The sequence below is a fragment of the Kwoniella shivajii genome, chromosome 9 (genome assembly GCF_035658355.1).
Source record: "Kwoniella shivajii chromosome 9, complete sequence".
NCBI lineage: Eukaryota > Fungi > Basidiomycota > Tremellomycetes > Tremellales > Cryptococcaceae > Kwoniella > Kwoniella shivajii.
The window spans coordinates 1,129,973-1,153,332 of record NC_085916.1 but is presented as its reverse complement, the minus strand read 5'-3'; the positions used below and the strand labels follow the sequence as shown (position 1 = coordinate 1,153,332).

At 44.0% G+C, this 23,360-nt stretch overlaps 9 protein-coding genes across 9 annotated transcripts; 3 read left to right on the top strand and 6 right to left on the bottom strand.

Annotated features, from left to right (window-relative positions):
• Positions 1-230: 230 nt before the first annotated feature.
• On the bottom strand, positions 231-2,358 carry IL334_006759 (uncharacterized protein; the record flags this gene model as incomplete). Its single annotated transcript, XM_062938456.1, has 5 exons — positions 231-1,055; positions 1,130-1,188; positions 1,249-1,437; positions 1,500-1,786; positions 1,850-2,358. 5 exons carry the CDS (start codon positions 2,356-2,358, stop codon positions 231-233), a joined length of 1,869 nt encoding a protein of 622 aa, XP_062794507.1.
• A 780-nt stretch (positions 2,359-3,138) lies between these two features.
• Positions 3,139-5,245, top strand: IL334_006758 (uncharacterized protein; the record flags this gene model as incomplete). The annotated part of the gene is made up of 7 exons (XM_062938455.1): positions 3,139-3,323; positions 3,385-3,575; positions 3,658-3,800; positions 3,868-3,978; positions 4,104-4,340; positions 4,422-4,949; positions 5,078-5,245. The coding sequence occupies 7 exons, from the start codon at positions 3,139-3,141 to the stop codon at positions 5,243-5,245; spliced, it is 1,563 nt and encodes a 520-aa protein (XP_062794506.1).
• Positions 5,246-5,605: 360 nt separating this feature from the next.
• On the bottom strand, positions 5,606-9,948 carry IL334_006757 (uncharacterized protein; the record flags this gene model as incomplete). Its single annotated transcript, XM_062938454.1, has 19 exons — positions 5,606-5,696; positions 5,842-6,120; positions 6,192-6,599; positions 6,672-6,751; positions 6,805-6,894; positions 6,956-7,009; positions 7,063-7,186; positions 7,242-7,258; positions 7,313-7,365; positions 7,420-7,681; positions 7,742-7,823; positions 7,892-8,005; positions 8,090-8,191; positions 8,255-8,336; positions 8,400-8,510; positions 8,565-9,132; positions 9,202-9,330; positions 9,393-9,468; positions 9,524-9,948. The coding sequence occupies 19 exons, from the start codon at positions 9,946-9,948 to the stop codon at positions 5,606-5,608; spliced, it is 3,147 nt and encodes a 1,048-aa protein (XP_062794505.1).
• Positions 9,949-10,679: 731 nt separating this feature from the next.
• Positions 10,680-13,386, top strand: IL334_006756 (iron-sulfur clusters transporter ATM1, mitochondrial; the record flags this gene model as incomplete). Its single annotated transcript, XM_062938453.1, has 7 exons — positions 10,680-11,283; positions 11,336-11,522; positions 11,610-11,868; positions 11,922-12,096; positions 12,177-12,334; positions 12,414-13,045; positions 13,170-13,386. The coding sequence occupies 7 exons, from the start codon at positions 10,680-10,682 to the stop codon at positions 13,384-13,386; spliced, it is 2,232 nt and encodes a 743-aa protein (XP_062794504.1).
• A 218-nt stretch (positions 13,387-13,604) lies between these two features.
• On the bottom strand, positions 13,605-14,594 carry IL334_006755 (uncharacterized protein; the record flags this gene model as incomplete). The annotated part of the gene is made up of 1 exon (XM_062938452.1): positions 13,605-14,594. One exon carries the CDS (start codon positions 14,592-14,594, stop codon positions 13,605-13,607), a length of 990 nt encoding a protein of 329 aa, XP_062794503.1.
• Positions 14,595-15,342: 748 nt separating this feature from the next.
• Positions 15,343-16,305, bottom strand: IL334_006754 (uncharacterized protein; the record flags this gene model as incomplete). Its single annotated transcript, XM_062938451.1, has 1 exon — positions 15,343-16,305. The coding sequence occupies one exon, from the start codon at positions 16,303-16,305 to the stop codon at positions 15,343-15,345; it is 963 nt and encodes a 320-aa protein (XP_062794502.1).
• Positions 16,306-17,221: 916 nt separating this feature from the next.
• On the bottom strand, positions 17,222-17,778 carry IL334_006753 (uncharacterized protein; the record flags this gene model as incomplete). The annotated part of the gene is made up of 2 exons (XM_062938450.1): positions 17,222-17,256; positions 17,334-17,778. The coding sequence occupies 2 exons, from the start codon at positions 17,776-17,778 to the stop codon at positions 17,222-17,224; spliced, it is 480 nt and encodes a 159-aa protein (XP_062794501.1).
• A 631-nt stretch (positions 17,779-18,409) lies between these two features.
• On the top strand, positions 18,410-21,723 carry IL334_006752 (uncharacterized protein; the record flags this gene model as incomplete). The annotated part of the gene is made up of 3 exons (XM_062938449.1): positions 18,410-21,150; positions 21,220-21,646; positions 21,721-21,723. 3 exons carry the CDS (start codon positions 18,410-18,412, stop codon positions 21,721-21,723), a joined length of 3,171 nt encoding a protein of 1,056 aa, XP_062794500.1.
• A 726-nt stretch (positions 21,724-22,449) lies between these two features.
• Positions 22,450-22,886, bottom strand: IL334_006751 (uncharacterized protein; the record flags this gene model as incomplete). The annotated part of the gene is made up of 2 exons (XM_062938448.1): positions 22,450-22,608; positions 22,737-22,886. 2 exons carry the CDS (start codon positions 22,884-22,886, stop codon positions 22,450-22,452), a joined length of 309 nt encoding a protein of 102 aa, XP_062794499.1.
• Between the last annotated feature and the right edge of the window lie 474 nt (positions 22,887-23,360).

The following is a 23,360-nucleotide window of genomic DNA, read 5'->3' as shown; positions in this document are numbered from 1 at the left end:
TCGAACCTTCTGTGTAGACCTTTAACTGAATGAATGAGAATATGGATAAACACTACAATACTGATAAACATTTCCGTACTTGGTATTACCTTGCATGCGTGGTATATATAGAGGTTCGCAATGGGTAACTATCGTATCCACTTGTTCATAATCACCCAATTCACATTGTCCGAATTCTTTTGCGTAATGTTACAACATATTAATTGATTCTTATCTCGTTTTAACTTAACTTATCTGAATGCAGGAATGGGGATCTGACCCAGCTCTCCACCATGTCCTTCCGGTCTTCCTCCTACAGGTACTTGAGCCATCATTGCTCTTGGTGGTGCCCTTTGGTTTCCTCGCTCTTCAGAGTCTGTATCAACCGGTACTTGCCCGAGTTCTGGCTGGTTTGGGAATCTTTCATCCTGGTGACCTTTATTGATCCAAGGAAGAAGATTGGATGTACTCGGTTCCATATATTCAGTCTGTGGTCTAGAAGATCCTCCATATGTCTGATAAACACTTTCGTCGTAACCCGGATCTACGTCGTCTGGTACAGCAGGGATTGTCCTTACTGTACGATTGGTAGCATTTCTATTCAATCCACCATATGTAGGTGGCATTTGTGGAACTGGAGGAACGAATGGATTTTCGCCTCTTGTTCGACTAGGGATGGCCGTATGTGGCAATGTTGGACTCAGATCTTCCGCTAAAGCAGCTGTCATCCCATCTCCGTATTGACCTAACATGTACTCTGTCCTTCCTACATTAGTTGGTAAAGTATTTCTCGAAGAATTGAAAAGGGCATCATCAAATGGATCTTGTCCCATACTTCTGTCTTCAGGATCTGCGGAATATCCCTGATGAGGCTCAAACCAATGTTCATCATCTTCATCATCATTCCCCAATGATTCTCTTCTTCTCCCTTTGTGACGATGTGGATATGGTGTAATAGGATCTGCGGCGCCAAAGGAAGATCGAGTCACTCGACTATGATAGAGTTTTGGGGAGAATTTTTCGTCCATAGGGTCATCAGAAAGATCATTCAAGGCTTCCCGGGCTCGTTTCTTTCGCTGTATGTTGTAACCATTTCTTAGTCATGTACTTTCGTATATTTACTTTCGTATATTGCAACAAAAAGGCTTACCCATTGATACCATGCGAGGTATAGCAGGATCAGACCAACCAACACACCTCCCACAATCCCTATATGAAATTCGCATGAGTATTTGCGTCACGGGTGCAGTGGCTTGATCAATAACTTACCGACAATGGCGATTGAACCCAATTTGCCACCTTGTTCTTCACTTTTGATATTTGGGTCTGAGCTTGAATGAGCTGAGTCTGCATTCGCATTAGCGGATGACGAGGCCTCACTACTGGCTGCGCTTTGGCCTGGTACGATTGAGGTGGTATCTGCGCTCGCTTTTGCGTTATTGGCGGTGATCGGAGCGGCTGTCACATTGAAAATATCAGAATGATCATTCCTACACCGCATACACATGGCACGAACTCACAAGCAAGGTTATTTGTCGAAGTGCTAGATCCAATCGATGTCTGCTCTTCTGTTCTCGAGTATTCGAAAGACGCACTTGAATCGAGTTGTATATTAGCAACATCGATATTGGAAGGTCTACCTCCGGGGGCAGAGGTTGTTTCTTGCCATGAGGTTGTAGAAGCACTATCGTTCAGGGTAGATCCGAAATCAGTGGAAGACGAGGTTATTTCGGAGAGATCGGATGTTGTAGATTTGGTGAACAAAGGCACAGGTGGCGGTACCGGAGGAATCGCAGAGGATGATGATCTATGACGAGATGATCAGTGATCAGGACCAAGGGGGTCCCCGGCGAAAAAGAGGTGTACTTACACTTGAGAAGATTCTGTGAAACTTTCAGGTAATAGCGATGTACCGGTAGTCGTTGTAAGTGCCACGGAGCCGGATGGGTTAGTAGTAGAGACTAGGCTACTAGACGTGGCGGTCTCCGTTGTAGAAGGTTGAGTCGTAGAGGCCTGATCGGCAGTGTCGGTGAGACTACTGGATGTCAATGTCTCTTTAGAGCTATCCGCAGTTTCTGTAGTAGGAATACTTTGTTCTGGTGTCAGATTATGACTGGTTCGTGAGTTGGTTTCAGCGGTTGTCATACTTGATTCAGAGTTTGCATCAGTCTTTGGTGGCTTTATATCCCCTGTCTCCTTAGGGTGAGCGGTAGACGAGCCAGCGTGAGAGGACTGGGTCAGACTGCCTGCCTCAGCAGTGGCAATCGAAGTTGAGACTGGGCCTGGTAAGGCAGAAGTTGCCGAAGTGGGATCTGAGTGGGAGAGAAGGCCATTGCCAGTATTAAGTGATTGATCATAGGTGTTTACTCTGTCGGACATGTTGGTGAAGCTCTAACCTAACTGGGGCTGTAAGGGAGTTAAAAGAGTGACGAGCGATTCTGGATCGGTTTTGAGAACTATATGATATGAAGAGATCAGGCGAATGAGCTAGCCGCATAGGTTAAACGGGCAATTTGCTGTAATGAAAATACAAAGTAGATAAGGGAAAAGCATAAGGTTCTCACCGGAACACCACAGTGACAAACGATGATAGGGCAGTAAACATACTTTGGTTATAAGGGTGAACTAGGTTAGGAGTTTGCCAAAGGGAGGATGTGAAAGGATACATTTTCCGAGGCAAGTTAGGGAATTCACCTCCTTTGAGTGGTCAGACGCGGAAACTACCATGTTTTTCTGCAGGTAGCAGCATTTACCTTACACTATCCAGATGGACCGATCCTGTACACACTTTTCCAGCCTACGGGCTTCTGTGCGATCTTTCATCTCATTGACTGAGACTTCGAAACGGGGCAGAAAGGAAGCGATGCCACGAATCGGTAAATCGTCGGAAAATCTACCTTCTTTCTTCTTTTACCTCGAGATATCCCTCCACTCGATATGATAACATTTCTTTTTCGACTTTCCCGAAATTTCGTTCTTCTGAATTCATTGATCAAAAACCTTACTAATTTGAGATAAGATAAGGAACTATCCTGAGATCCACAACCATCATTTCGGCTCATGCTTAGATCCTTACATCTCGTACGAACTGCCACTCGAAAACGACTTCCTCTTCCTCGTAGAATCCGACCTACTTATCAACCTTTCCGCTCATTCAGGATGTCCACTCCTTCTTCTTCTTCTACACAACCTTTCGGTCCCTTGGCGGAGTACATGCGCCCACCTCAACATTTAGGTATGCAGCAACTGGATAGAACAGCTTTCGATAGAAGTGTACCTATCATATCGATCGAAGTTGAGGCGTCCAAAGTGGGGAAATTAAGGACTCATCCTGCATTGCAAGGGTAAGCTCACACATATGATCGTCATGTCAATATGGTTTCAAGCTAATGAGACAATGGTTAGACAAGTACTAGATCTACCGAAAGTCAAATCCATTATCGATCCTAGGGAAAGCGGACGAGGTGTAAAATGGATCCGACTGAATGCTTCTGCAGAAGAGGACCTATCAGACGCTACGAAAGAGCTGGTCAGAGCCGAATCAAATGGATTGAGGACTGAGATCATAAACTTGGGATACGATAACTGGAACACTTGTAAGTATGACTTCTCCCACACTTGGGTATCGTCATTCCTCGATGAATTTAATGTTAAGTTCTAACATTCTGTTGAACATAGCCGAAATCCTAAGTGCTGTTTTACCGACCACTAAATCAGATGATATACCTTCATCGTTCACTTCAACAGGTCATATAGCACATATGAATTTGAGAGAAGAATGGTTACCTTACAAATTCCTCATAGGTCAAGTCATACTGGATGTAAGTCGTGGTGGTCATCACCTGATCTATTCCATGTGAAAGCTGAATCTATCCATGCGACATATAGAAAAATCCAGGTCTGAGAACAGTGGTAAATAAGTTAGATACAATTCATGCTCAATATAGATATTTCGATATGGAAGTTATTGCTGGGGAGAAAGATTATATAACTACTTTGGTATGTGACCTTTGACTCATTGAGCCGCCAACTATCTCCATTTCGATTCGAATCATCCACTGTTGCCCAACGCTCCGTGTATTCCGTAACAGAAACTGATTTCATCTTTTAATTCATATTTACAGAACGAATCAAATTGTACATTCACATTTGATTTCTCACTTGTTTATTGGAATTCAAGACTTCATCATGAACATGAAAGACTGATAGATCTTTTCAAGCCTAATTCATTAGTAGCGGATGTCATGGCTGGAGTAGGACCATTCGTTGTTCCAGCTGCGAAGAGAAGTTGTTACGTTCTAGGGAATGATTTGAATCCTGAAGGGGTCAAGTGGATGAGAGAGAATAGGGTGAAAAATCATGTAAGTATAGAACCACAGGCTCTCAAGATCTCACTCGTAGTTCCATTACTGATCAATCTGTTTTTAACTTTATCGCCATAGGTGGAAAATAATCTACGTATATTCGAACAAGATGGAGCTGCATTCATCCAATCATCAGCATTAGAAGTCTGGAATAGTCCATTCACAGCTAGTGAACCGGTGGTCTCGATGAGGAAAAAGCAAAGAGAGGAACGAAAGAAGAGAGAGGCAGCGGCAGCAGCGGTACCTTCAAGAGCATCATCGCAAGCTCAACCAATACAAACAACGATCATGGAAGGTATATCATCAATCACGGAAGCGATAGGATTGACTAAAGTGACAACATCACCTAAAAAAGATCAAGTCAAATTATCATCGCCATCATTACCTGAACCCCCTAAGATCATACAACATTATATCATGAACCTTCCTGATTCAGCATTAACTTTCTTATACGCTTATTCAGGGTGTTTCACACCTCTCCTTACTCAAGCTTCGTTCATAGAGAAACATGGACAGAATGGAGAAGGAGCTGACATGCCAATGGTCCACGTATACTGCTTTACTCGAGAAGTAGAAAGAGAAAAAGCTGAACCTGATATTTTAGAGGTGAGTACATCGTCACCTTCATTGTCTTTCCCGCTTCCGATCTCGGTTACTTCCCTCCTTCTCACACTGGGACCATATTGCTTGTTGAAGAGTGACACACATACTGACTCCACTCTGCATCCTTACAGAGAGCAAGTAGATACCTCTCATATCCACTTACCTCAACTTCAAAAGATTATTTACTTCATCACGTAAGATCTGTCGCACCAAATAAGGACATGTATTGTCTGTCATTCAGATTACCGAGAGAAGTCGCTTTCAGACCGCTGTCGTCAGAAAAAGAGAACCCAAAGTAGGAGCAAAGTAGATGCAAGAACTATTTTTGCATAGATGATGCATCGTGTTGTACTCTATCGATACTTATATAACACAAAAAGTACATAAAAACAAATATTATATTGAATGAAAGTATAATCATCTTTCGTTTATTTCCAAAAATACTATGATACTAAGTCATCGAATTCGAATGAATATTTGAGGTGTAGAATCACGAAGGAAAAACAGTAAATATAATAGTTTTCAAAGTAAAAGAGTAGTATACAAGATTACTTTAATTGTCAATGTCTCGATCAGAGAATAATTCACATTCATCCCAAAACAGTCAGAATTGCACAAGAACCAATACGAGAGAAACCATGCATCAATCACTCAAAATCTCAATTCTGAGACCCATGATGCGGGGTTTGTGCTCTACTTCCAGATCTTGATCCCATCCTACTGTGAGTGGGAGTGACATGCGCGGGTGTTCTGCGGTGCGCATCGAGTACGTCAGTCACTCTATCACTCTTCAGATAATTTGCCTTCGTGATAGTAGAAACCATTCGATGTCGCGCCAACGTGATGTGGTGATGACACGGGAAGAAAAAGATAAAGAGAAGGAAAGCAAACTCACATGATTCCACTTCCATACTGACTATGTAATAGACCGCCTGCTAAAGTAATTTGATTTCGACCGAAACCAGGTAAGAGCATGCTACCGTCCCACCCGTCAAAACCATCTGAGCCCATGAATGTGGGTAGGTATTCTGCCCATCCATTCGAAGCAGTTGGAGTCGTGACATAATTGTTGTGTTGTGGATTTTGCATATTGTTAGCGGATGATATCGGATTTGAAAGGAACGCAGCTGTCGGTGAAGGTGCTACTGATGGGCCTGCTTGAGATGGTAATATCCTATGTGTTCATGATCGTGAGCCTCCAGTCTAGTCTAAATACAATCAACGTAGATTGAAATCAACACTTACATCATATCTCCGCCTTGAGGGATATATGTGAATTGTGTTTCGCCTGAATGTCCAGGTAACATTTCCCCAGGTTGCCAATTTGCAGTTTGATCCATTAGTTGAGGATCATATACACCTTGAGATTGAGCTTGAGCAGCTGCTGCTGCAGCGACAGCAGTAGCGACAGCTGTCGAGTGATCTGTCCCGACTGAACCTGCTACTGGAGCTATAGCGATTGGATGTCCAGTAGCCATCGTTCCATGGATCTGCTGAGATAGGAGAGTTCCAGGTGAGGTAGGAGCTGTTATAATCCCGTGGCCATGTCGCAACTCCCTTGTCTTTCGGACGATCTCGCGAATGAAGGCAGCGTAAATAGCAGGTTGATGAGAAGGGTCAACAGCGCAATCTTCCAAAATATCCGCCATTTCACTATAATTCAACGGTCGGTGTCAGCTCCAGATTTTGCGCATATAATCTGTCCACTTGGGAAGATCCACTCACGACACAAGCTTAAATATCGCTTCTTCCGAATCATGATAGGGTCGAAGATCAGGTTTGAGCAATTTCAAGAGGGACAAGAGCTGCGCGACGACATCAATAACCACGCATGACTCATCACAGAATTGGAACTTACCGCATAACTGCACATGACAAAATTTGAATCAGGCAAATAGGGTAGATAGCCTTTAGGAAGGAACTCCTCTTTGACGACCGTACAGACTCGCTACATCAACGATTTCAGCTTGATTCGCTCACGTTAGGATTGTGGTCATAAATCGGCTTACCGTAGCAGCTTCGTACACATTAGTCAAGAAGAAGGATATATCCATTTTAGCTCTCTATGATAAAAAGTATTAGCTACAGTACGACTGATCTTCCAGCTCGCGCTCACCTCTAAGGCATTTTCTAATCCGAACGAGTATAATACCAGACTTGAATAAGCGAAATAAAATTGACCTCTCGAACTGTAGTCGTATTCTGCTTTTCCATCCGGGACACCGGCCATTCCTACATATCTGGGAAATCCCTGTCAGACCCCACACAATTGAGCTAATCTCTGACTCAACTTACTGTTCGGGTCTGTTCCACTGTATATACAGGTCAGCTACGATTGACAGACTCGATGTGTGGAGAAGACTTACCTCTGTCAACCATCTTCTTAGTTCCTCATGAGCCGATCTGACAATCAACATATCTATCACTCTATTAGCTTACTTGCCTATATTTCAAATTCTTACGAGATACTCACAATCGCAATCATGTCTTAATCCACTGACAGTTGAGGTACTACTATATATTGAATCTATTGCTCTACTCATGATCTGCTGCAAAACGACATATGCCGATAAACCTCTATCTGAACGAAGCGAGAACCGTTGCTGATGCCATGATGCTTCACAAGCATTTCGAATGATGTAGTCTTCTCGAAGCGTATATGGTTTCCCCATCTGAGCAGAAAGAGATCGATCAAGGACGAAGCAGTGTAACCAGCATCTTTCTCGATTGATTATCTGTGGAGGGGTTCAGAACCATTCTTCCAACGACAGTGCGAAGATACTGAGGATACTCACCTCAAGATCCCTAGCTTTTCCCTCCTCAGTATCCAGTCCAGAAACGATACTTTTCCTATGTAAATTCAAATCGGTTGCCATCCTGGTAGTTTCCACTCCTGTCAGCAAAAGATGTGGAGTCTTCCGTAAAGATATTGATGATCAATTTACCTGATTGCCATACCAAGCATTAACCATGTTCTGTCCTGTTCAAAAGTCTTTTCTGGCCCTAAAGTCCAAAGTGAAAGCAGTAAGTATGCTTGAACAACCTCGACGGATTTATATCTATACCGATTACCCGTCAGCCAGAGTCCAGATTCGCTCATACCAAGGTATTAAGCCAAATTACAAAATCAGAATATCACGTACCCTCTAGAAGGGACCTCAAACGCCAATCTTTTAGCATAAGCTGACAATTGAGCATTGAGTTCTGGTCTTTTATGGTAGTATCTAGCCGCCAGGGCACAGAGCCTGTCGTTGCTCACGTCAGCTGAATCGGCCAAGATAGGGGATTATAGCGCGAAATGCACTTACACTGTACACAAGAATTGACTTCTTTGCAACACTAAATCGGGAGTATGGAACTCCCTATACACTAACGGCACCTGAAACGACACTGAGAAAGGACACATAGGGTTCAACATCTTCTTGTACCCATGATAATTGAGTGGAGACTCACTGTTATCAAAAAAGATATCGAACAGCTCTCCTATTTCTTCCCTCGATACTATGGTCATGAGCTCAGGTAATCTAGTATCGCCTAGTCCAGCAGTCGGGTTCATTGTATTACCTACTGGCCAAAATGAATTAGTATAGTGAGCACCGATGCCAATAGCTTACGTACCCAGCTTGAAGTAGTTGTGCGAAGCGACTCCTTGTCCTGTTTCGTCATAAAGATGATCTTCTTCTTCCGGAGCGCCATTTCCACCTCTTATATCGCTAGTAGCTAGTCTGTAGCTTCCCGGTGAAAGACCCATCGGACTCCCGCTTCTCTGCGGAGGGTTACTTCTTGGATCAAAGCTCAAAGCTGACGCTCTATGCAGTGATTTCCCATTTTGGTTGTTATATCCTGATTTAGAAGATGATTTCTTGCTTGTATCGGTATTTTGTAAACTTGCTTCTGCTAAAAGACCCAGTGGAGAAAGCACGTTATCAGGTAAAGAATGAAGACGGGGTGACAGAGGTGGTTGAGCATGATGGGGTCCATGTGCCGAATCTTCCCCTCTCATTTCACCTGAAAAAGAATCACCAGATGGGTTGTATGACTGTCGATTCATGGCGACTGCTAAAGTAGGGACTGCAGAGGGTGAAGTATGAGAGGTGATGAGCTTGATCACATCGGTATCCGATGTAGTAGAGTGTAATGCCGTTGAGAAGGAGTTGAGGGCCGGCTGATCAAGATTACTCAATGCCTGAGGAACAGCGTGATTTAGCCAAAAGAGATGTTTCAATTGTGTCATGTAGAAGAGGATTCAACTCACTGCCCCTATACCTTTAAGAGCCGCTTCAAATTTAGCCATTTTGGCTGCCATTGCTTCATTTTTCCTTGTGCTCCTTTTGCCTCTATTCGACTCTTCGAATATGCACTCGTGACCACCTGATTTGCATCGCTACAGAGGATAAATGGTATCAGCATGATAACGTCGTGAAGATGGCCGATTGTGTTACTCACTTTGCATGGTGCACCGGGTCCAGAAGTCTCGTCCGGTATACATCTCATTTTGATCTTCCGACAAGCGATACAAGCTCTGCATCAATATCGTCAACATTGTGATCTAATCCAGATTGATATAGTTGACTAACCTTGAACCTCTCGTCAATTTGACTTTTGGCTTTTCACCTTTTCCTTTACCGCCTTTACCTCTCCCAGCCGGAGTACCCTTTGCGCTATCATCGTTATCATCGTCATCATCTTCATCGTCCTCATCATTGTCATCACTATCCCCTTCTCTACCTTGAGGAGAACCTTCCATGCCATCCATCATTTTTGGTTTCTTGTCTTGATGGGAATGCATGTTACCGTTGTCATGATAAGATGAAGATGGATTCTGGTCGTATGTGGTTGAGTTGTGTAGAGGGGAAGGTTGAAAAGGGTTCGGTATCGAGGAATAAGCTTGAGCATAAGGATGTGAAGCTACTTGTACCCAACCTGATTCATCTGTTTGACCCATTGGTACCCCATCGGATTGACCGTAAGAGGAAGAAGGTCCTTCCCAATTTCTTTTCATCTTTTGATTGATTCGTGTTATTCACGTGATCGTAGTTTGATGTCAAGTTTTCCTTAAGCTTGGAAAGAAGCCGATAATACCGTTATGATCGTTTGAGAGAAGCAAGCAGCCAACAATCCGCTGTATTTTAGTCAATGTCGGCTACGTCTCGTATGGTTTTGCCGCCAGATCTGACACGCGAGTCTCTTCAGCTGCTTGTCGCAATCACTTGGGCCCGGGATCTTCACCTGATGCCTATCTGTTGACGAGTATGAGGATGCTGGTGCTGTTTATTCGGTATGTCTTGCTGTCTTTCAGACTTGAGCTATGGGATGTTGATATTTTAATGACGGTGGTGGAACAGCTCGGACATCATTTGCCGGGTGATGATTGGGGGGAATCTGTTTTGGTTATCCGGTTACTGAAAGGGAAGGGAGGGGGGAAAAACTGCATAACATATATCAAAGAAAAACACGGCGTTATCTCACTCCCTTATCTCAGTATGGCGGCATTATACCTTTCTTGGGGAGTGTGGCAGCGGGATGCATTTGGGCTCTTTTCCAGCGGCTTTCTCCACTCAGGCACGTGGAGATCTCTGGTCGATGGCATCATAAGCGCTCACCTTTGATATAAGCGAAATGTATACTCGTACATAACAAACCTCGGCCTACAATAATGTCTCGAAAGTCCAACTTCTCATACATCTCGAACTACCCCACGTATACCAAGAATCAGTCACCACAAACGACATGATGAGCTTCGGCTCTTGCAGTCGACATGTCCTTCCTAGGCCTCCAAATCTATGGAACGCCGCGGGCCCATCAAGGAATATGAACTCGACAAGCTTTATAAGGCGGTCCGCCAGGTCGATATCGAAGCTTGCAAAGCCAAGTACATCACTGGATCGGGCTCAGCTACCACGACTATCAATCCTCTCTCGGTCTCAACCCAGTCATCCTTCATCCCGTGTCTTTCGATCGAAAGCACTTCCCGCTATCTCTTTTTTCTCCACTTCTTCTCGCCGTTTGGTGCCTCCACCTTCCTCACCGCCGACTACCACTACCGATTCCAAGAAGCAGGTCACACTGAACCCCGATGCTTCGCCGAAAGATGTTTCTGCCTCGTCTCAGGATAAGACGGACTGGAGGATAATACTGAAATTAGCACATAATATTTGGCCTAAGAATAACCCGAAAGTCAAAATACGTGTAATGGGTGCTTTGGCGTTATTGATCGCTGGAAAGATTCTGAATGTGCAAGTGCCGTTTTTCTTCAAGACGATAGTGGATAGTCTGAATGTACCGATAACGGAAAGCAGTACAGTCTGGGTGCTGGCAGGTGCCTCCATTGCCGGGTGTAAGTGCTGACTTGGCATTGTTACAGACCTAGTGCTGATGCTTGAAAATAGATGGAGCTGCTAGGGTGTTGACTACTGCTTTTGGAGAATTGAGAAATGCTGTTTTCGCTTCTGTGTCTCAAAGTGCCATCAGGAAAGTAGCAAGAGAGACTTTTGAACATCTATTGAATATGGATATGAAATTTCATTTGGAGAGGCAGACAGGGGGTTTGACTAGAGCTATAGATAGGGGAACTAAGTGAGTTGATCGATGATTGACCTTTGATGTGACAAGCGACTCGTCTCGTATCGGAGTGAGCTGGAGCTGAATGTTGAATTCACGCAGGGGTATATCGTTCATTCTCTCTTCAATAGTATTTCACGTGATACCGACAGCTTTGGAAATCACCATGGTATGCGGTATCCTCTCATGGAAATTCGGATGGGATTTTGCAGCTGTTACAGCTATCACCATGGGGCTTTATACATGGTTCACTGTTCAAACTACAGCTTGGAGGACCAAATTCAGAAAAGAAGCAAATTCAGCTGATAATAAAGGTGCTACCGTTGCTGTGGATAGTCTGATCAATTATGAAGCCGTAAAAGTGAGTTGTCCACCTTTCATTGTAAGACGGGGAATGGCTGACATGCCTCTTAGGCTTTCAACAATGAAAGATTCGAAGTAGCTCAATACGATGCCACGTTGAAAACATACGAAAAGGCTTCGGTCAAAATAGCCACTTCTTTAGCACTATTGAACTCTGGTCAGAATTTCATCTTTTCAAGCGCTTTGACAATGATGATGTTACTCGCTGCGCAAGGGGTAGTGAAAGGTGAATATCCGTTCTTACCTTTGTTTTCAGCTTTTATCCTTGTATTGCTATCGTCGCCATCGACTGACAATGAATTTCAGGCACAATGACAGTCGGTGATCTTGTGATGGTGAATCAACTGGTCTTCCAACTGTCAATGCCTTTGAACTTCCTGGGTACTGTTTATCGGGAATTGCGACAGAGCTTGATAGATATGGAAGCTATGTTTAACTTGCAGGGTTTGGATTCCAGTATCACGGTGAGTATTTTAGGTCATGTCCACTAACCGTCCTTTTCGAGATGAGTGTCAAAGCTGAGTTATATTCACCTCGTTTCAGGATAAACCTAATACCAAACCTCTTGCATTGAGAGGGGGTGAAATCCGATTTGAGAACGTCAATTTCGGTTACCATCCTGAAAGACCCATATTCAAAGATTTATCATTTACGATACCTGCCGGACACAAAGTAGCTATCGTTGGACCTTCAGGATGTGGGAAATCTACTGTATTCCGACTTCTTTTCCGATTCTACGATTCCCAATCTGGAAGAATAACAATCGACGGGCAAGATATAAAAGAAATCACATTAGAATCACTGAGAAAATCAATAGGAGTGGTACCTCAAGATACGCCATTATTCCATGCTGATATATTACATAATATTCGATATGGTAATTTGGAAGCTACAGATGAGCAGGTTATTGAAGCTGCCAAAAAAGCTCATGTTGAAGAAACGATTCAAAGATTACCGGATAAATACAAGACGAAAGTTGGTGAAAGAGGTTTAATGATTTCAGGTGGTGAAAAACAACGCCTAGCAGTTGCTAGATTGTTATTAAAAGATCCACCTATTTTATTCTTCGATGAAGCTACAAGTGCTTTAGACGTTTATACTGAAACGGAATTAATGAGAAATATAAACAATACTCTTTTAGGTGGTGGTAAAACAAGTGTCTTTATTGCTCATAGGTCAGTGTTCACGATCTCATCTTTACGTTTTTACATTATTCCGCTCGGTGGCGAGATCGAGCAAATACCATAGTATAGCTCCCTTGAAGTGAAGGTCTTGCTGACCCTTCTCCGCACGAATTAGATTACGCACAATATCAGACGCAGATTTGATCATAGTACTGCAAGATGGTAAAGTTGCCGAACAGGGTTCACACGAACAACTCTTGACTATAGATGGAGGTGTTTATCAAAGGCTCTGGCAGGCTCAATTAACAGAGAGCACGCAAAGTAAGGTGGGCGAGGAAAAAGAGGATGTAGAAGAGCTGGAGATCGTCGGTGAGAAGAAGTCTAAGAAGTAGAATTGAAATGCATATAGTATAGAGGCAGTAATGATTCTACATACAGATATAACATCGCTTTTGGGATTGTATAGACCCAGTATATGCACCATGAATTCTGCATCTCTGAGTGATTACAGAACAAACCGAGGTAATGTATCGTTGATACCAGTCATTCAGCAAAGCTACGGAGTTGTATACACCAAAGCATCCTTTTAGACTTTACTCCGAGATAAAGTTTAGTGACCCTGTGATCGGCAGTCATACCTCATTTTGAGGCCGAAAGTACAATCAGTCTCGACGTAACGTGTCCCCTTGAATGCCTCTTCAAGAGTATGCTCTGATAGCCATTTCTTCACTGAATGGTTGTAGCGATCTTTCAATTCTATCGACTTCACACTGATCTGACACACATGACGAGGACAGCTATGACCTGCGCAAGACCAAATAGTCTGATCTATCGAAGATTGGAACAGATGCATTCCTCCTAAAGTGACGTCGCCAGCGTCTGCATCTACTATTGGAGGCTCGTATAAACCTTCAGATGATTGATCGATCCACGCTGTCGGTTTAATTTCCAACTCAAGCGAGTTGATCATGGAAAATATATCTTTCTTTATCACTTTATCGTCGTAATCGCGGTGAATGAGATCACGCAATTCGAATTGTCTTGCCCTGTGGAGATCAACATTATGGGACGAGCGATGGTTACTTGCAGTTCCTGCCAAGGTGATCAGAGGTTCTGAGATGTCCGTCTTTATGCCAGAAGTAAGGACGCCTTTTGAGACGTTGGAACCGCGCTTGGGCTCGTAACGACCAAATTGTAATCGCTTACGGTACGAGTATGGTCCATTAGGATACTCTGTGAGCTCGGATAAAGATTTGATATGATTTCGGTTTCGAGCACGATCTGTTGGTCCGCCTCGAAAAGCGATCTGGAGGGATAAGGTATTGCCCTGAGAGTCCAAGTTGCTTTGGGCGTCAGTGATGTCAGTCACTGGTGAGGGTACAGGTCGCTGACTCCTATCTTGTAACAGCTCAAAGTAGTTACGGACATCAACGTCAAAGAGTGGGCTGCGACCTGTAGCTCGCACATGCCTGAGATTGCCACGTGTGACTTCTTCGTAGGTGGGTGGTGGAGCAGTGCTGGAAGCTTGACCTGACAATAGCTGAGTGCCGCTGTTGGCTGCACTTTGCGCGTAGTCAGGTAGAGGTGCAGCATCAGACATTATTTCGATTACAATACGTATCGATTTGGGATACTTGAAGAGGTACGAAGAGGTTTTAGTAGTGTAATGAATGATTATGTCGTATCTGCCAACAACTGAGGCTTCTTAGGACCAAGTTTGCATCACAAGGGAGAGACTTCAAAAAGTAGAACAAAAAGGAGAGGAAGACATACTACGTCATGATCCGGACAAGCTCATCTCCATACACCCCGTTGGGCAGGGTCTAGAGCTGAGTTTGACGAGTCTTTGATCCTTTGAGTACTCGTACTGACAGACTACCCATCACTTACTTGCTGTGCAAAGCCCTTTTTGCATTGACATAATGTAGCATGCTTTTAGTCCCGTCAATGACTTCATGGGAGATGACAAAAGAAGGCCAAGAAGCGAAGGTGCATCGAGAAATCGAGCTACGTCAGATTATCTCATATATCTTCATCAGCTTCATCATGTCTCACGGAAGCACCAAACGAGAAAAGCATGACATGGGTCTTGGTCATGAGAGCCACGAAGCCTCTCGTGATGACAACCTCAATCGAGGCTCCAAGCAGCCACTTCGAAATACATTTAAACAGCATGAAGTGAATCACACATGCATGAAGTAGAAAAGGCAGTGATTAGTTCTAAGCAGAGTTCCATTATTGTGTAATCACACCAATCACAACAGACACATATATAGGCTTTACTGGTCTCACAAAATGATGGCTTATGTACGTTAAAAATGTTCGGTATACATGCCGCTACATCGAATTTACTTGGATTCAGTTTGGCTATCGTACCTCAATTTCAAGCCAATATTACGATCTGTGTCTACTTCATGTATATTCTTTAATGCTGATTTGAGCTTCAATCTCGCTGCCAGTCTCTGGGCTATATTGAGATCAGATTTAAATTCGGTTGACTTGCTGTCAAAGGTACAAATAATGTTACACCCATATTCCTTAGAAAGTTCACCTGTGAAATAGAAATCGGTGGGATCGTTCGAAGATTGCTTGAGAGTAATCCCTCCTGGTTTCGAAATGCCGGATTGAGAGTCCACTGATTGGCGTTCATATTCTGTACCAACTGACAGACCGTTCCATTGACGGGGGCGGACTTGGATGTCAAGCGATTCAATTTTAGAGAAAATGTCATCGCCTATCAATTTCGTGCAAGAATCTTCTTTAATTAAATGACGAAATTGGAATTGTCTTGCACTGTAAGCATCAACTTTACGCGTAGAGCCATCATCATTCACAGTGTCAAACAATGAAGTGACAGGTGCTGAGATGTCCATGTATACACGAGGTTTCAAGATCGCTTCCGTCATGTTCTTTGGTGGTGTTCCACCTTGTGACCTAGCTTGAACTATGGCAGATTCGAAATCTTTCCGAGTCAATCGCTTTCGATATGATTTTTCGAAACAAGGCGAGAGTTCAGAAAGAGATTCGATATAACCTGCGTTTCGAGTACCGTTGTTTTCATCCCCTCTAAAAGCTATTTTAATGGTTGAAGGATTACCAGATAACGCAGTGCTGCTTTGGCCAGCTGGGAAATGGGGATTATTTTCCCCATAAGCCTCGATATCGCGTTGAGTCTGAGTGATATAAGTGAGCGCGGATGGTACAAGCACATGATACGGATCTTGTAACAGCTCAGAGTTGAAGTCGTTCTCCGAAGATGGATTACCGATTGTAGCTTGGGTGATATGACGTGAAAGTGCAGTGTCAGACATTATTTCCGACACGTTATGCTGTCTGGTGATGGCGAAGAATAGGGGAAGAAGAAAAGGTTCATCATATTTCAAGAAAGATGATGAGCTTTTAATAGCCTCTTACATACTATCTCTCGTGTCAACAAATACACAAATTGCCTTATCTCGAAGCCTATATCGCAAGGATGAGCCCACTAGAAGTACGACCAAAAGGAGGTTTCGTGGTCTTCGTCACGATCACGACCTGCTCCTTTATGTATAGTTTTCGCAAAACGGTCCAAGCTCAGGTACGAAGCAAATTCGAAGAAATGAGCACTCACAAAGTATCCTTCTCTTGCTTCCTCGTCTGCGTTCTTCTTGTGATCGTTTAATACAAAAGAGATGCCGTCCTGCCAACGACTTCATGGGAGGAGAAGGCATGACAAATACAAGTCAAGTCGAGTAATCGACCTGAGTTAGACGTCTCATGAATTTCCTTCTTGTTTCCGAGAAGCCCTTATGATATGATATGTGCTGTTTGTCGGTGAGTGTGGATAGGTTGGCTGTCGCTCACCTAGCGGGAAAGAAAAGTCTCGATGTAATGGCGCGAAGCGAGAAGAGACAGAATGTCAAGCTTAGCCACCTCGAAAGTGATTTTCCTTCACTTGTAGCTTTAATCAATGTCGTTGCTGTCAGGTTTACACATATCGTCGTAGTCGATAATCTCTTCGCAGCACGCTACTCCATGTGAGCCTCGTCACGATCTTCAACCATCTCGATCAATATGCTGAACGGGTCTCCCTTTTGCTTTCCCCAAGTAAGTATAAAAGATGGTAATGCATGGAGTATATGTGATGTTCTATAACTAAATACGCTGTACGATTAGCCTTGACCCTATACCTGTTGACACATGCAGGAAGCAGGAAGCTCAATGCTCACCTTAAATGTGTACAATGCTCTACTTCTTCTTCATTTGCGATCTTCTTCCTTGACCTTGATGAAATGACGTATATCAGCACTCTCTTGCCTTGAGACATCTCAGTTCTAGTTATGATAAAGACGAAGCTCACCTTTCTTAGGAGGACCTTTGCCAGCTGTCTTTCTGACCCTGACCCTCTCCGCTCTTCGGACTTCTTTACCATCAGCCAGCCAACCTAAACCCCTCTTTCTTCCTATTTCTTCGAACCCATCATCAACGAGCTCAGAATTTCTCAACATTGATCCTTCATTCTTCCATTGCACATTCTCCATTACCACTCTTCCAGATGGCCTAGATATCGTTTCAGGTAGTTTCGAACCTTCCCATCCTGCAAAAGGATTCGAAGGATGCGTTTTATTCAGAGCTGATATCGAGGGAAAAGGATTGGTCAATTGAGGATAGTAAGACGCTATTGATGGACCACGTAGTCGACGTCGTAAATATTTGGTTCCCATACGTGATGAGGTTGGATTTGAAAGCGTCTGGAATATCGGTGAACGCAACGAAGATAGGAGGTTGTGCAGGTTAGATGCCATCTTGGAAGAATGGGAAGGCTTATGGTAGCAGGATAGGACGTTGAAGAGACGTGTTGAGTGAATAGGATGAGAATCCCCCGTACGTGTTGAAGAGGTTTCGCAAAGATTTGTCAAGCAGATAGGTGGATGATACGAGTATTTCAGCAGATGTCTTCTGAGGCATCTGAAGCGAATGATATTCTTGGATCTGATCTCTTTCAACTCAAAGGGCGGAAGAAAGTGATAAGGGAGGGGTTCTTTCACCACGTGTCTCAGTGAGGCGTATAAATGCCACGTAATGAATTGTTAATGAATCAAAATGTTCAGATACCCGGCTGTCTCGGACCGTGCGGTGACATCCGACTGCCACGTGTTCCTTTGATGATTCCGAATACTTTCAATTAATTGATGGGAGATCGTCGTTTGAAATTGCGCCATCGCATTTTATTCGTTTCTCATTCGTGGAAAAATCGGAATGATATCGACCAGGTCTCTGGAAAAAAGTCGAATTGGCCTGTCAAATATATATGTCTTTTTGACAAAAACATCTCTCTTATACCTTTCTCCTTTCTTCTCTTGATCATACACAAAAGCTCGATCGAGCGTTACTTTACTTTTTCTTCCTTTCGTCTTGTCAAATATTTCGCCCATCATGTCACCTACAGTCCTCACGACATCTATCACTTCGGGCAAGATGATTCCCGCCCAAAAATCTCAAATCGCCACCATGAAGTCCGACGCTGGTCTCAACCTTGATGCTGATGGATCATCCACACCTTACTCTGCTACTTCAACCGCAGTATCAGAAGCAGGTGGTAAATCACCCGACGCTACTGCTGTTCACAAAGCTTTGATCGATGCCTCTATACCCGAAGCTACACCCTCACCTACAGATTCAGGTTACTACTCTCATCTTCTCGCTTCTTCATTACCCACTCCTAACACCAAAGCGGGCACCACAGTCTTTGGATCAGGTATTGACGTTCTTGAAGCTTTTGCTGTCAAACACTCTGAATCAGTCTGGGTATATGACGATGCAGTTGAAGTCGGGTTTGGTACCAGATTATCTGAATTTGGAAGTAAGAAGATTCATCAATTGCAGACTCGTGAAGGTGCTGGATTAGAATTGGCTGGATACGCTTCAAAATCATCTGGCAAATTCTCAGTGTTCGCTTCCATCAAAACCCTACCTTACCTTCTCCCTTCGCTCGAGAGGATTCAAGGAGACGTCATCGTTCACCTTTCCACTGTTACTACTACCGATTCTCTTGAACTCGCCGATGGTCTTTACACCCCTGGTGTGATGCAAAACCTCACTTCAGTCCCCGAAGGTTGGGAAGTAGTCTTCTCCTTGGCAGGCGAATACCTCATCGATACAGCCGCCAAGTTATATGGTGGTGAAGCTCGAAAGGTCATTCACGTAATTTCAGCAAGTCAATGGGCAAGAGAAATCAAATCCTTCCAATTCCCTTCACCTGTTCAAGCCGATTTATGGACTGTCAAGCATGCTCAACTCGAAGGTGCTGAGAAAGTCTACGTCGGTCCCGTCGGCAAACTGATCAGAGAATTTTGGGACGCTGGTCTCCCTTCCAAAGTCGGTATATTAGAAGTCAAGACACTCGATCCTTCGCCCGAAGAACTTTACTCTGCTCTTACCACATCTGAAGGAGAGCAACGAAAGAACGTTTTCGTCACCGGTGCCACCAAAGCCGATGCTGATGCTCTGAAGGCTGTCATCCTCTCCGCTCTCTATTCTGCTTCGGGATCGTCAAAGGCCGTTCTTCCTATCGTCAAGTCTGTCATTGCGACCCAGACTTCAGACTTGTGGGAGCCTCATTTCAAGTCCAAGCCCGGAAAGGTCATCTCCTTCTACACTTCCCCACTTTCGCCTCTTCCTCAATTGCTTACCCATTTGTTCCTCTCATCTCCTTCTCTTGAAACCCGTCTTGCTCAATTCGGCTCTTCCGCCGCTCGAGGTGTCAAGTCAGTTCTTTCTCTTGCTCCATCGGGATCCGAGACTCAAAATCTCGGCATCAACGAAGCTTCCGATGTCACTTGGGTGAATGACGCCAATGTATTCAAGTACACCGATGTCTTGTCTTCAGCCAAAGAAGGCTCCATCGTTGTTCTCGAATTGCCTTGGTCCGAAGATGAAATCGCCGTCAAACTCTCACGATCTGAGATCTCTGCCATCAAGTCCAAGAACATCCGAGTCTTCCTTCTTGATCTCTCCGCTTCCCCCGTACTCCCCATCCAAGAGCAAGTTGCTTTCCTTCTTCTTTACACTGGATCTCAGAAGCTCTCTGCCGGTGTATGGAAAGTATTGGATGCCTTCCACTCTAACCAAATAGCTCGAGAAGATGTCGAGTCCGCTCAAGCTGCTCTTACCGAGGTTGCCACATCCGGATGGGAAGTTCCCGAGCTCGAGGAAGGCAAAACTGAAAAAGCTAAGAACGCTTGGGAATGGGACGCTCTTCCCGGAACAGCTGGTCTTGTAGATGTTCATACCGATGAGAAACCCTTGACCGCTTCATGGGAGTTAGCTGCTAGACATCTCTTCTTCCGAGAAGCTTTCACTGTTCCCGATGCCAAACTTGTCGATTCCGACTCTTCCACAAATGGATCTGGAATCAACGGACTTCGACCCTCAACTGCCGATGAAACTTTCCTTGTCAGCGTTTCTGAAAACCGAAGGCTCACTCCTGCTACATACGATCGAAACGTCTTCCATTTGGAACTTGACACTGCCGGGACTGGATTGAAATATGAAATTGGTGAAGCTATTGGTATTCACGGATGGAATGATACTCAAGATGTCCTTGATTTCTGTTCTTGGTACGGTCTTCAACCTGATGAACTAGTTACTTTCCCCAACCCACTCAAAGCTGGTACACAAGAAACCCGAACTATCTTCCAACTGTTACAGCAAAACGTCGATTTATTCGGTAGACCAGGAAAGGCATTTTACGCTGCTTTGTCCAAAGCTGCTACCACTAAAGCGGATGCGATGGCATTGAAATTCATCAGCGCTCCTGAAGGTGCAGAACTGTTCAAGAAAATGGCAGAAAACGAAACCGTTACCTTCGCAGATGTCTTATTCAGATATAAAACAGCTAGACCTTCTGTAGCCGAATTAGTCGGTATTGTACCTGAAATCAAACCTAGACATTACAGTATCGCTTCAAGTCAAAAAGCTGTCGGAGACAAAGTAGAATTATTGATCGTTACTGTCGATTGGACGAATGTACATGGCTCTCCTCGATTCGGTCAATGTACACGATATCTTGCTGCCCTTCAACCAGGAGATAAAGTTACTGTGTCAATCAAACCTTCAGTAATGAAGTTACCTCCTGACAACAAGCAACCTATTATCATGGCTGGTCTCGGTACAGGGTGAGTAGTCCTTTTCGACTGTCCCTTCACGTCGTAACAGAATGCTAACGGTTGCTGGATTATTCGTAGTGCTGCACCTTTCAGAGCCTTTATGCAACATCGAGCTTGGCAACGAACTCAAGGAATCGATGTTGGACCTTTGATATACTATTTCGGATCAAGATATAGATCACAAGAGTACTTGTATGGGGAGGAGATTGAGGCTTATATTGCTTCTGGAATCATCTCTCACGCGGGATTAGCTTTCTCAAGAGATTCAGACTCAAAGACATATATCCAACACAAGATGTCAGCCGATAAGAAGATGTTATCCAAGCTCTTGCAAGGCAAAGGATCAGATGCCGCTTACTTCTACCTCTGTGGTCCTACTTGGCCTGTACCTGATGTGTTCGAAGCTCTCGTCGGCAGTCTGACTGATGATGGTATGGAAAGGAAGAGAGCTGAAGACTTTATCGAGGAGTTGAAAGAGGATGAGAGATATGTGTTGGAAGTCTACGTGAGTGTCAAACCGGGTCATTACTATACAGAAATACGTAGAACATCAGCTGATGGGAATCATTTCTTCTTCAGTAATCGGTCTTCTTATAGAGGGAATAGCTTTTGTAGAGGACAGTTTAGATTATATAGTTTATTTATGCATGCCGGATGGTTTCGCATTCCACTCATGCGCTGCTTGCATCTCTATACCTGGCGCCGGGTTTTAGGCAGGACAAAATTGTTCTACTGTCGCGAAAGGAATATCCTCGATGACATCCGCGAATTAGTGTCGAGGAGGCCGCGGAAAGATTAGCTCGAGAACAATCTGAGATGAAGAATCATATTATATTTGGTGAGGCCATCTTTCGGTAAGATAGAGGCGATGCATGTCAAGAAATTAAAGGAAAAGACGAAAGTATGATACGTTCGGACGATAGTATATCAACAGGATGAAGACGGTGGTGCGGAAACGAAAAGGCGAAAAAAAAAACTCAAAGTGCTATGCAGCAAGTAATGAAACCACGAATACGATTGTTCCTTCCGACTAGGTTTCTTCCATTGTGTGTTGAAATCGGCTGACTGTGTGGTATGATGATTATCGGAGAGAATGGACTTAAGCTGTCCAGTCGCTATCACCAGATTCCTGTGTGGCAAGGTATCGTTTGTACAACTCCCTTTCCTGTTCGGTTCTCGCGTTATGCGCGATATATTGTACAGTATCTTGGAATTCCTGCTCGATCTGGTCTTTTTCATCCTGAGTGGACGCGTTGTTCTGCTCTTCGAATTTGGTTTCACTGAGCTGCGAGATTAACGAATATACTTTCATGTAATTCTGGTGGTCTTGAGAGTTCTCGTATTGCTTCCTCTTCTTTTCCTCGTCTCCGGCAATAAATGCTTCTTCTGGTTCTTCAAAAAGTCACTACGAGTAGCTATGGTAGGATGCTTGGTCTCCTCTTGCGACGTTGTCGGGGCATATCCGTCCTAATTCGTCAGATAAGTCAATTCCGTGGGTCTCCGAGAAGGTCGATACAATGCGGTGAGTTTTTCCATAAGCAGTAGGAGATAGGAATTCATGGATCTATTAGATTACATCAGGAACACTGACTTACGAGTACTCGTATGCCCTCACCCCGCGCTTGGTATTGAGAACGGAAACTGTTCAATTGCGCTTGTGATGGTGGCCAGGCTCTGGGTATGGGTTTATCGCCACTAGCAGAAGTGTTAGCTGTGCGAGCAGGTTTTCCCGATTCGTCTGACATTGTCGATGAAATTTACTCTGATCTGTATGGAGTGCAAGTCAAGCAATCACTTGGAAGGAAAGAGAGATAGAATAAGTCGAAACTCTGTTGAAAGAATAGAAAAACGAAAGTGTAAAACAACCTCTTTTATACCCTGAATCTCAATTTACTAGACTTACAAGATGGGCTGAGAACGTACTATTCACTGTTTGTCATTCCTCGCTTCTGACGCTAAAGGAAGAGAAGGTTCTTCACAGCTCATTGGCAAAGTATTGATGCAACGTTTTCACTATTCGATATCCGTTGCAACATTGACGAATTTCGCAATTGTGATGAAAAGAAGAGTCTTTTGTGACCAAAGTGATTCCGAGGGGAAGGCAATCCTCAATGATGCAATATCGCCTTGTGAGGTCATCAGAAAAAAAGGTGAGGCCCGAAGAGACTCGATTGACCTCAAGCCATGACTACGTCAAGGCCCTTTGTCCCCGTCGCCGG